The sequence below is a fragment of the Pan troglodytes genome, chromosome 6 (assembly GCF_028858775.2).
Source record: "Pan troglodytes isolate AG18354 chromosome 6, NHGRI_mPanTro3-v2.0_pri, whole genome shotgun sequence".
Classification (NCBI taxonomy): Eukaryota; Metazoa; Chordata; class Mammalia; order Primates; family Hominidae; genus Pan; species Pan troglodytes.
The window spans coordinates 119307074-119319575 of NC_072404.2; the positions used below are offsets into that span (position 1 = coordinate 119307074).

Genomic DNA, 12502 nt, shown 5'->3' on the forward strand with positions numbered 1-12502 from the left:
AGCCTTTTAAGCATTTTTTAACTTAAATGATTGTATTTAGAATTCCTAATTATTACAGAACAAAGAAATGAAACACATAGAAAATTACAAGAGTTTAAGTAAAAAAGTGCTATAATGGCTGATGTATTAGCTGAGCAAGATTATCTAGGAAGTACAAAGACCTTAATTTATGGAAGGTCTAACAATTTGAAATTTGGCTGCATTCATCAGACCTGCAAACCTGATTCTCAGGTTTCAGAGCCAGAATATAAAAAATTGGGTAAAATCTCTATCTTTTATAACCAGGATTCTAAATCTTAAGTAAATGCATTTCAGCCCTGGAAAAGGAACAATTTTGTATGAAAGGATATTCAAATAACCCTTCATTGAGCGACCACAATGAGCCTTGAAGATTTACATGATTGAGCTGGAATTCAAAGTCAAAGACAAGAGAGAAGCATTTTTTTTTTTTCTGGGATGCACAAAGAGATATCCATAATTAAACATCACACTTCCCAAGGGCAGCATGTTTTCTTATATTGACAAGTAAAATGAGGTATTTCAAATCAGGCATTGCTGGCTTACAGTCATCTTTTGCATAGCTATTGTCTTAACGTATTTCTGGCTATTAGGCATTTGTCTATTTTTGGTCAGTGAGGCATGCATGCTAAAGAATTCTGGCTTTGCATAAAAAGCTGTAGTAATGTTAGTGGAATTACATTTCTACAGCAATATCTTAAGTATAATTATGGACATTTTGGCTAGTCATACACACATTTTACATTCAAAGAAGAGTAGCTGTAACTTTAGTGTAATTAGTACAATTAAAATAACTACTACAAGTAGGAAAAAAACTTTCAGAAGTACCTATTTAGACTTACTAAATGCTTTACTCTGCCTTATTTGTCACAGCTAGTTAAACATATTGCACATTAATCCTGTGATATGTTGGGGAAATGCCAAATAAACCACATTTGCTTAACATTCCATCAAAAAAGTCAGAGACTAATGATAGATTATGTATTCAATAACTCTTTTGTTCTAGGTCAAAAAGTGCCACATTACTTTAGCCTGACCCTACCATAACTACTAACTACCAAAAAGCAGCAATATGTAGAAATTATGCCTTCTATAATTTTCCTCTACTTTCCTACCCTAATCAAATTAAATGTTTAATTTTGTTTTTAACTTGTAAAGAATATGTTAAACTTAGATCAAATACCCCAAAAATTAATGTGCTTTTTTTCAAAAGTGGCCATTTTATTTAAAAAGACATTTTACCTCCTGCTTTCCATTCTAAACATTATTCATGAAAATTAACTTTGTTATATAATATCCAGGCATATTATCAAATTTTACTTTTAAAGTTATTTACTACTGTCACATAAATACACATAATATTATTTGGATATTATCAGAACTTAATAAAATATCTCACCTACCTATACATCCATATAAAACACATGTCCTATAAAAATGCAAAGGATCTAGTGTAAGACCTGAGCTATGGAAGTCACTGATGGGCTCTGCCCAAGCTCAAAAGTGTCGTTGGACCATTAAACCAATGATACAGGGTTGCCTGTGAGAGGAAGGTTAGGTGCAATTTAGGCTAATCAAAATATATTTTAATTCAAGTACAAATCGACCTTTTACAGCTTTCAAAGTTACCATAGGAAATGTCTTGAAGACCAGGTCTCTTAAATAATTTGTAACAATTTTATTCTTAGTTTGTTTGTCTTACTAGCTAAAATCTGAGGCAATATGATATATGCATTTTATATGTTCTCTCAAAATGTGCTTACAACACACTGAGGAATGATCTTTAATGATTTTCCTTATGTAAAGGAACTGACAAATGACAGTTTGTCAGTTCTGACAAACTGACAAACTATCAAATGATAGTTCCCCGCACTGACAAATGATAGTTCCTTAATTCAGCCAAGTCTCCTCAAATCATCTCAGCCTATATATCCCAGATTAATTACATTTCAGAACTGGTTTTTTTTTTTTTTTTTGCTCCCCCTATAGGAAGTGTATATAAGCCCTGGACTAAGGAAATGGTCTGCTTCAGTTTCCAAGATTATAATCTGGAAAAGCTAATTTTATCGAGTGTTTTTTTATGTGCTAATGGCTTTACATAAATCACTTCCTCCTTTAATTATCAGGGCTACCCAGCATCTTATGAAGAAGGTAACCTTATCATCATCATGTCATATATGAGAAAATTAAGCTTAGAGAGGTTAAACGACTTGGCTGAGGCACATAACTAAGAGATGAATGCTGCATCTACAAGCAGGTCAATGTGACTCACAGCCTGAACTCTTATCCCCCCACATCTGGCTCCTTCTTGTTGCCGATGCCCGCCTGTACCTTGGACACCTTACACGCCTTGCCATATCAGAATCTTTAACCACAGAACAATCTTTCTGAACCCCCTACTGGGCTCTACAGTGTGTTCTCCATACTGACCTCAGAGTGATCTCTTTAAAATGAAAGGTTTGTGGAATCATTCCTCAGCCTAAAACCCTCAATGCCTTTCCTTTCACTCAGGATAAAGGCCCCAAACTTACAATATCCTGAATGGTCTGGCTCTAGTCTCCTATCTAGCCGTATCCCCTTCCCTCTTGATTCCAAGTCCAGCCACTCCAAGGTTTTCTTTCAGTTCCTAGAACATAGCCAGCCTCTTCCCACCTGTGGCCTTTGCACCTGCTGTTCTTTCCTTTGGGTATGCTGTGCCCCACCATCCACAGACCTTTAGTTAATAATCTCTACTCCTTCATAGCTCTACTCAAATACCATTTCCTCAGGAACACCTTTCCAAATTACACCACACTTTACTCAAGACTGGATCTAGTTTCTCTGTCATACCCTTTCCCAGCACTCAGTACACTTCTTTGCCAGCCCCTAGCAAGGTTTGCTATGACATATTTACATGACCATTTAATCAACATCTGTCTTTCCACTAGAATAGAAGTCCTCACACTTTAACATGGATCAACATCACCTGGAGTGTTTATTTCAAAAAATGATCACAGGATCCCACCCCTAGAATTTCTGATTCACTGTGTTTGAAGTCTACAATTATGCAGTTACTACTTTCCAGGTGATGCTGATGGCTGGATTGGGCACTGATCCAGTACAGTGGTTCTCAATCCTGGATAAACATTAGAACCACCTAGACAGCTTTAAAAAATCACCAATGCTCAGGCCCTCACACCCAGAGGTTTTAATTGGACTAGGCTGGATCCTAGAAGGTCTTATTCCAAATATTGCATACTTATACTAAAAAAATTTTGTTTACCTAAAATTCAAATTTAACAAAGTGTCTGGTAGTTTTACTTGCTGAATCTGACAACTCTACTTATGAATCCTGCTGCAACAAAACAGGTGGTATGTAATATACTTATGTACTTATATACATATGACTATGACCTGACCCTTCCTCTCTGCAGAGCAGAAAAAGGATGGGACTAAATAAGTGGAATTTGTAGACCTAAGAGGACATTTTTCCCCTGAGGTTTGGACCTTAGAAGTAGTTACCAACAGACTGCGAAATCTAACCTGGGATCTTTTTAAAATACAGCAAATTCTCAAATGTGAAATCATTTAAAATGATGACTGAATGACTTCGAGGTTTCCTTAAGCTGTGGGCTGTGGACCTCATCTTGGGCAAGCAGTAACAATGCAGCATCAACACTGTTGCTCTGACATCAGCGAATGAGTCATCTGGGCAGGGCTACTGCTGGGACTCGACACTTCATATATCAAAAGGAGGTAGAAAATTTATTTATTTGATAAACATCATAGAAAAAAATAAAATGTTGAACACATAACTTTGTGTCTGATAATGCAATTCTATCCTTCTCACATCTATGGATGAAGTCCTGTGTAATCTTTCAATTTTGGAGTAAGATCAGTAATTTCATATCCTACATAAACTGATATATTAAGTTTGCATTTTTGATGCTGTGAAGGATCTACTTAATCCCAGCCTGGCATGTTTAACAGCATTATGGGTAAACTAGAGATTCCTAAGTTGAGACTCCTCTGAGATTAATGGACATCACGTGGTCTTCTGTTTTAAGGCCTCTGATTTAAGGACAGGTCTCTGATTTAAGGACATTCAAATATTTTAAGTATTAAATAGGATTCTTCTATGAATACTCATAGAACTCAATAATTTTATCAAATATTGCTATCTTCTGCTTTATACAATGTTCAGTTGCCAGATTTAACACGACACTTTTCATTAACCATAACATTTTAAGAACTGTTTATGAGAACAGATTACTGAATGATTGTGTGGACATCAGAGCAAATTCCAGCCACTTAAGTAACAGAATATGGAAATTTACATGAACCCCAGAGGACCAAGTATAATTGCGGCAGTGGAGGGAGAGAATGATAGAAAGTTCATCATGTCAAGATCAAGGTTAGCTGCACATTTACATGACTTATTTCAATTCACCCAACATCAAGCAAACACACACAAAAACAAAACACTTCAGATTATTTTCTTGGAAGTAATAAAGGTCTAACACTGTTAAAACAGATACTTTAAAACATAAGATCTATGACTGTATAAAATACCCCCAAATTTCTGGTTTGTGAGAATAGCTTACCAAATCCAAAAGCACTGGAACCTCCAATGCTCTGTGATGCCTGAACACTCGTAGATGTGTATAGTCCTGTCACCAGCAAGCCATCAAAGAAGGTGCTTGTTGAAATTGTCACTGAAATGTAAGAAAGAAAAAAAAAACTCTCAATACAGTCAGAATAACACAATATATTTCTGAAGTGTTAGACACTGTCAAAACAATCTTTACTCATTAACAAATTATTTTTATACTATACCTAGTTGGTATTTTTTGTATGAGAAATTACAGAGGAGAATAAAGAAGCTCGGAACTCCAGTGTCTACAATTGCTGGTCCTAAATTTAGAACATCAGTCCTACCTTTCTGCATTCATTTACACATTTCTTATGTGAACAATCATCTGAAAATAATGTAATATTGAATAGATGGTTTCCCCACCTCCACTACCACCCCTGAAGGCAGTCAAAGGCATTGCTGGAGTTTTGGCATTATGATAAAATGCTTTTTTTTTTTTTAAGTCTTTCATACTGTGGGAAACAACTGTACATCAGCTGAAAGAAGAACAGTAAGATGAACCACATTTCTTATTGTGAGTCCATATTTCAAAGATGAGTTCCCTGAAGTTTTCCAACAAAAGCAGACTAATTTGCATGAAGACAGCCAGACTTTTTCTTCTCGTGAAGAAGAAAGGAAGATCACTGCATGCTTTAAGTTTGAGAACAAAGTCTGCAAGAGGAGTGGTTTTATAACCATAAAATCAGGACGTTGCTGGGAAGAAAAGGGTAAAATTAAATATATACGTATGCTACTCAGGCTTGGCTTCTTCAAATTTTATCTTGCTCACCACCCTAAAACCTGATCATAATTTCCTGCTTGACGTAACATTTTCTCCTGCATAGGTTTTATAAGATTGAGATGATGTCATTTGTAGGAAGCAACCAAGGGAAGGTAATAACATTATTTAGGTAGTGCACAGTACAAGGCTGTCATCATCCTTGGTGGCAATAAGGAGAATGACCAGAGTCACATTAACTTTAATGAGAATGTTTAAACTCCAGAAAATCCAGTGAACAGAGCTAAATGGTCTGAAACATCCATATTACAAAGCATAAAACAAGACACATATCAATAGAATAGCCTGACATCATGCTACTCCCATGATGGCATGGGGGATTGGAATAAACCACCTTCTCATCCTTTAACAAGAAATAATAGCTAATATTTTTTAGTGCTGGCACATCAACCACTTAGTTGGGCACTGAGGTAAGTAGTTTACATATATTATCTCATTTAATTGTAAAAACATACCTACAAGAGGGATACTATTATTATTTCCAGCATACAAAAGAAGAATATGTAGAACAGAGCCATTAAGAACCTGGCCCAGGACCATCTGATATCATCTAAAATGTCTTGATGCTGTCTACATGGGTTATTTCCTGTTTCTTCTTTGCTCCCCTCAGATCCCAAAGTGGCAAAGTAACCATGGTCAAACTCCATCAAGGCAGGCATCTCAAGTATTTCGTTCACTGATATATCTCGAGTGTCTAGAATAATTTATGGTACTCTTAGGTGCTCAATATTTAGTGAATTATTAATGAATAACTTATTCACATAAAAGTAGTGCAAGGTTGTTTTATCTTTAGCTTGTTTCCAGAGGAAAAGTATGTTATGAATCCTAGACTTTATACATCAGATGAGCCCCACTTGGAAAAGCCACATGGAAAAAAAGAAGACAGAGAAAAGTTGGCTATTTAAATATGTAAAATGCTTTCCAGAGTGCAAGACAGATCAATGCAGAGAGAAACTGACTAAAAGACCAGCCAAAGACATTTTTTAAAAGGCATAAGTATGCATAAATTTTATCAGATGCTGTATGCTTACACAAATCATCTAAAGAAAAAAATACTTGTTTGAAATGAATTGATTATAATCTGCTTGCTAGAGTTCAGAATTTTTTAGGAAAAAATGATATTTGCCTTTGGAAAAACGCTACTCTTTTGACAGTGGAATAAGCATTCCTTTTCCTCGTTTAAGCAGATGTGATGCATAATCCATATGTGAACTGATAATCGGTCTTTTTTTTTTTTTTTTTTAGAAAGAGGAGGAAATGTTGTCCAGACTCTCATGGGATTTAAGGCCTATCTTTCTGGTTACCAGGCTTCCACTTCTTCAAGAAGATAATGGGTCCAATCTCTGTGTGTAAAAACCACTGGACACAGTGTGAATTCTCTGTTAGCATGCAGACCATTTCAGAATGTCTGCAGCCCACATGTTTTCACTGACTGCAACACTGGTGGTGAACCCATGAGCAGTATAAAGGAGCATAATGAAAACTTCACACCAAGGAACTTCGACTTTGAATCTATGTCAGGAACACCCTTCTCTCCATCCCCTTTCTTTCTCTTTCACTGAAAGGCTTCCACTTATCTCTACTTGCAGCCCTCGGTTAATCTGCCCAAGTTTCCTGTGACATCGGCCCCTGCAGTTTTTGGTTTTCACATGGGGCCCTCTCCCCCCACCTTCTCCCTTTAGTGTCTGCCTCATTCCTTTCTACCAAGCTATGTGACTCCGCACGTGCACCAGCTCTAATCTTTCCTCTGTGCCCTGACAACTTTCTTTCCTCTCATTTCACTTGACTCACTTTTCAAGCACTATTTTAGCCTCTCTAGTCTTAACTCATCACTTACATCCACAACCTGGTGCCATCCAGGCAATTGGAATGGTTCTTGAAAGCGGAAAAGCGATTTATGACAAGTTAAAGGGAAAATTTACCATACACAGAAATAATATGGGACATGATTTTTAAAACTGAGGTTCACACTTGTGAATGTAAAATTATTTAAATATGTATATGAACTAGAAGGAAACATAACTTTCAGGTCACCAATTTGGCCCATTGATGAAGCTGTTTAAAGACAGAGATAAAACTGCTGTCTACTATTTAAAATAAACAAGCTCTCCATGAATCATAGGATTATCCATGTGTGTAGATCTAGATATACTCATTTGAAGAATGTAAAATACACTAATTCCCACTACAGACATTTTTGCAGTTTTCTGATACTCTGATTCAGAATGTTATGGTTCCAAGCTGCATAGTTTAAAACGTTCCATAGTGATTGTCACTTTAAAATGTTTCCTTTAAAAATATTTATTTATAAAATAGACTTGCATAAGTAGAAGTTGTAGTAAAAGACATAAATTTGGGTATATTAGGATGGGGATAATTGGACAAATTTTTATAATTGAACTACTTTTAAGAAAAGTAACTATTGGGTTACATGTGTCTAACTGATATCTAACTCAGACCTGTTAATAAGCAAGTCCTTCATGCCCTTTCCAAGATTATCAGTCAAATGCTCTAATTAATGTTAAAATGGGGAACAAATAATATTTTCCATGTCAATTCACTTTCAAATTAGTATATTATGTACTATGAACAATTGCCAAGTCTAAGTAGTGGGTATACACGTTTGTTGTACCAGTCTTTGGGTTTTTGTTTGTTTTTTTTTTTTGAGAGAGAGTCTCGCTCTCTTGCCCAGGCTGGAGTGCAGTGGCACAATCTCAGCTCACTGCAGCCTCCATCTCCTGGGTTCAAGCCATTCTCGTGCCTCAGCCTCCTGGGTATCTGTGACTATAGGGGTGTGCCACCATGTGCGGCTAATGAATGTATTTTTAGTAGAGACAGGGTTTCACCATGTTGACCAGGCTGGTCTTGAACTCCTGGCCTGAAGTGATCCACCTGCCTCAGCCTCCCAAAATGCTGGGATTACAGGCATGAGCCACCATACCCACCTGTTGTACTAGTCTTTTAACTTTCATTTTAGAAAACATTTGCATTAAAAAGTTGGTGAGGAGAAGAAATCTGTGGTAAATGCACTTCCAATGAGTAAACTAAGCCAAATAGTAAAATGTACTAGAAGGTACCTAATGCATTCCGACTTAAAGAATGAAGCAAGGTGTATGATTGATTGAGACAGAAAACTAAGTAACTTCTATGAGCTAAGACTTGTGTAAGCACTGTAATTTGGGTTTTATTAACTAGACGGGCAGAGATATTTAGAAATAGTTCTCCCTTGACAAAAATGTTTATAAACTCCATCTGACATCCTGTCAATTCTAGCTATTTTATACAAATTAAAATAGATCACCACTATGGGATAACACCCACAAGTTATCCGTATCAGACACCAAAGGTTTACATAAAATCATTAAATAATAATCTAGTGAGCTTAAATAGGTAAACACCTATTTAAACAATCCATTCTCCCATATAATCAGTCTTTATTCATGGCTTTACAAATTTTTATGGTCAAATTTGTAAAATTCTTTCCCAAGGGACTTCTTCCCTCTTGGAGTCAATTTTTATATCTTTCATAGTTTTGCATTAAAATGTCAAGAGAACTGGCTACTTTATTACAGAGGAAAATATCAATATTATAGATTTCATATAGAATTCTGAACTTGCCAGTCCATTTTAAGGGGGAAATAAAGCATGTATATTATTATCTATAATTAGAAAGCAAATGCATCTTAGATCACATAATTCCCTTGTTCAATCAACATCTCTAGCTTCCTAATGTCCATAGATTAAAACCCTAAATCTTCAATGTGGTTTCAAAGACCTTTGGGTTGTGGCCATCACTAGTCCCTCCAGTCAAATTTCTCCATTTCAGCTGAAAACATCTAATTAAAGGATGTTAACTGGATTAAACAGTTAAACCAGAACATGTTCTATACTTCTCTGCCTCCTGGCCTCTGCTCTCACCTAGAATGACCCCTTGCCAGGTTACCTTTTGTTAAGGTATTCAGGTGCAGGTTCAAATGCCATCTCTCTCATGCAGTCTGTTCTGACCTCATGAGGAGGGAAAGTCACCTCTCCCTCCTCAGTGATGCCAGAGCTCATTCACAGACTACTTTCCCCAGAGTTTGGCTCAAGGGAGAAGCTCAACTTTTGTTGAATTCAACCACATAGAAACATTTATTACAACATAACATATAAGAATAAAATAAGATAAAATTGAGAGTATAATGTAGCCAGTGTAACCAAAATTGTAAAATCTAACTTCTACAGAAAAAACTGGGCCATTGTTATTCTTAGAGATACATGAAAAATAAGTTTCCTCTGAAAAGTAAACAAAAAAATAAAAAATAATGCAGTATTCAATTATAGTACTCGAAAACCAGGTAGGTCTAAGAAAATTTTAGTTGGATTTTACATTTAACCATAATAGCTTTTCTTTTATATATCTGTATTTTGTATGTGAATATATATACACATATAAATGTATATACCAAATTAATCTTCTGATAATTTTTGTCACTAAGACTTTATACCATTATCCTCACTCTTAAGTTACACTGCCATTTCCTCAAATAAAATAGAAGGGATCAAAAGGCTGAGCAGGTTACAAATATCTCTTCCACATCTGTGTTAAATTGGCAATGAGCTTAGCACCGGGAGACTATGAATATGGATTGCTGGGGTGTGACTGCGGAATGAAAACATGATGTAGTGACACAATTCAATTCTTATCAGTGGCTCAAAGAGTACCTCTGTCTTGAAATGACTAATTACAGAGTCAGTTATTATCTATTATAGCTTCTATTAAACATTCCCCATGAGACCCTAATACCATGCTTGCAGAAAATCACTGTAAGATGAAAGTCTAAAAGAAAATAAATTTAGACATTTAATGCTGTTTGCATTTCATTCTAAAGCTTCTGGCCTACAAATGCTCTATGGTCCATTAAATTTTGATCATTTCTAGCATATTCCATTACTACTTTATACAAAAGACCTTTAATATGTGCAGAAAAGAAATACATTAAGTAATACTCGAAATGATGTTCCCATTTTTTTTTCAGAACGACAAGCATCAGAGGATAGCAAATTGCAAAAAAATTGAAATTAGGTACATAAGCATTAGTGATGATGCACCGGTTGCAGTTTCCATTTCTTGATTTTGTATATTCTGAAGATGAAAAACGCCAGCAGAATCTAATATTGTCAATATTTAAGAAAACATCATTGCATTTTGCCTTATGAAGAGAAATTCGTTTGCTTTTTGAATACAGAACAAATTAAACAGCCTAAGGAACAAATATCTTTCTCTGAAGAAGAAATAAACTGAGCATATTTGCTGCAAAATTTCATCAACACTGTATGTTCAACTACTGATTCTTCCTTAAAGTGCCACTAGCTCTGGGCACCAAATAGAGACCATAAAAAAATACATTATAATTTCCATTCCAAACCTCTAGAAGAATATGACCCTTGCACTACTTCTCATTACATATATTAACTCCATTTTGACATGGTTTTGTGTGGATTTCAAAAATTAAGTCAGGTATTTCAATAATAGCATTCCCAAACCAACAACAGCAAAGAAAAAAAAATCATCCCAATAAATATGTAAAAGAAATGACTGGAAGTCAAGATTCACTGAGTGAGGACATGAATCCATAGAAATGAAAAGAGATCTTAAATAATTAGATCAGGATAATAAATTCAGTTTATTCCAGGAACAAATGGACTCCAGTCAGCCTTTTGTGAGGGGTAGAGAGAGATCGTTCCTACCTTACCTATCTATTCCAACAACAAATGATAAGGGGCACAATGAGGAAGGAGCTGGCTGCCCACTTAGTATAGTCTCCTGTCCATCTCTAGAGGAGCATTGCTAAATGTACCATAGCCACCCTTTCCTACTTCCAAAAGGCTTTAGATGGCTGACCTAGATCATCTCTGAGAGCTCTTTACCCTCAGATTTAATACACACTTCCTTAATAATAATAATAGCTAAACAATATTTGAGCACTACATGCCAGCTACTGTTCTAAATCTTTTATAGGTATTAATCTTTTCAATATCCTATGTGATAATTACTATAATTATACCCCCTTTTACCCATTAAAGCTGAAACAAAGAGGGGAGGGCTAAGTTATGTGCCTTAACTAGCATGTGAAAGGTAGCTCTAGGACATGGAGGTCATGTTCCCCAACCTGAAGGGACTGCAGTAAGTAGAGCAGCCTCTATCTTGTGCTATGCCCAAGAGGGTGGCAGGTGCTTGATCTTTTCCTGGAAGGCAGTGCTTCCATGCCCTGGGTACATGGGTATAGTCTCCTGGAGTATCCCCAGCAGGCTGCTCTGTAGAATGTACTTAACCTTGATGTCTGCTGTACCAATTATTATTACAGCCATTTATTATCATTATTATTACTCTTCTTTTTCATTTTATATGGATCTGTGCTGTTCTTTGAGGGGGAGAAAGGAAGGAGAAGGAGTGGCCTCCAGGGAGGACTAAACGCAGTGTGATAAAGGACTAAGCTTAAGATCAAAATAATAAGGTCAAAGAGCCCTGGATCAGCCCACCTCTGAAAGCAAGCAGAGAATGCCCTGCAAATGCTTTGCAGCTTTGTCTCCACCTGCAAGGAGAGGAAAAACTGAGCAAGATCCAGGAATTCTAGCAGGTGCAGGAGACCCATCATATGCAAAACTTAATGACTGATGAAAACACCTTCCAGGGTCTGGAAAATGTTCTTTGCTGGCTAGAGGAGGGGTACAGCATCTCTGTGGAACGCTATTATGATATACTTATTACTGATTCAGAGATTCAGATGAACCACACGTAGCCTCTAAGTCTTATTTTCTGGCACCACCAGTAATAAAAGGAAATCCACTGAATTTTTTTTTGCTTCCTTTAAGTTCTTGGGAGATAAAACAGGTGCAGTCAAATGTGTTTGTGAATTTATTATTTTAAAATTAAGCCCTTTGGAAGTAAGTTTAGATGAGAGCACTTGGTGAATATAAATGTCTCCTACTCAATCCCTCTACATTGCCTTTCCTCTTCTTTATGTTCCAAACCCCAACCCACCCTACAAGCACTCTCTCTGACACACGCGTGCATGCACATACACACACAC

General features: G+C 36.3%; 1 protein-coding gene across 2 annotated transcripts in view; it reads right to left on the reverse strand.

Moving 5' to 3' along the window:
* Positions 1-12502, reverse strand: part of RELN (reelin) — a 522571-nt gene that overhangs the window by 445474 nt on the left and 64595 nt on the right. For both annotated transcript variants that reach the window (XM_003318728.5, XM_054656222.2), the window contains exon 2: positions 4602-4712. In XM_003318728.5, coding sequence (XP_003318776.2) covers positions 4602-4712 — 111 coding nt within the window. The remainder of the gene's footprint in view (positions 1-4601; positions 4713-12502) is intronic.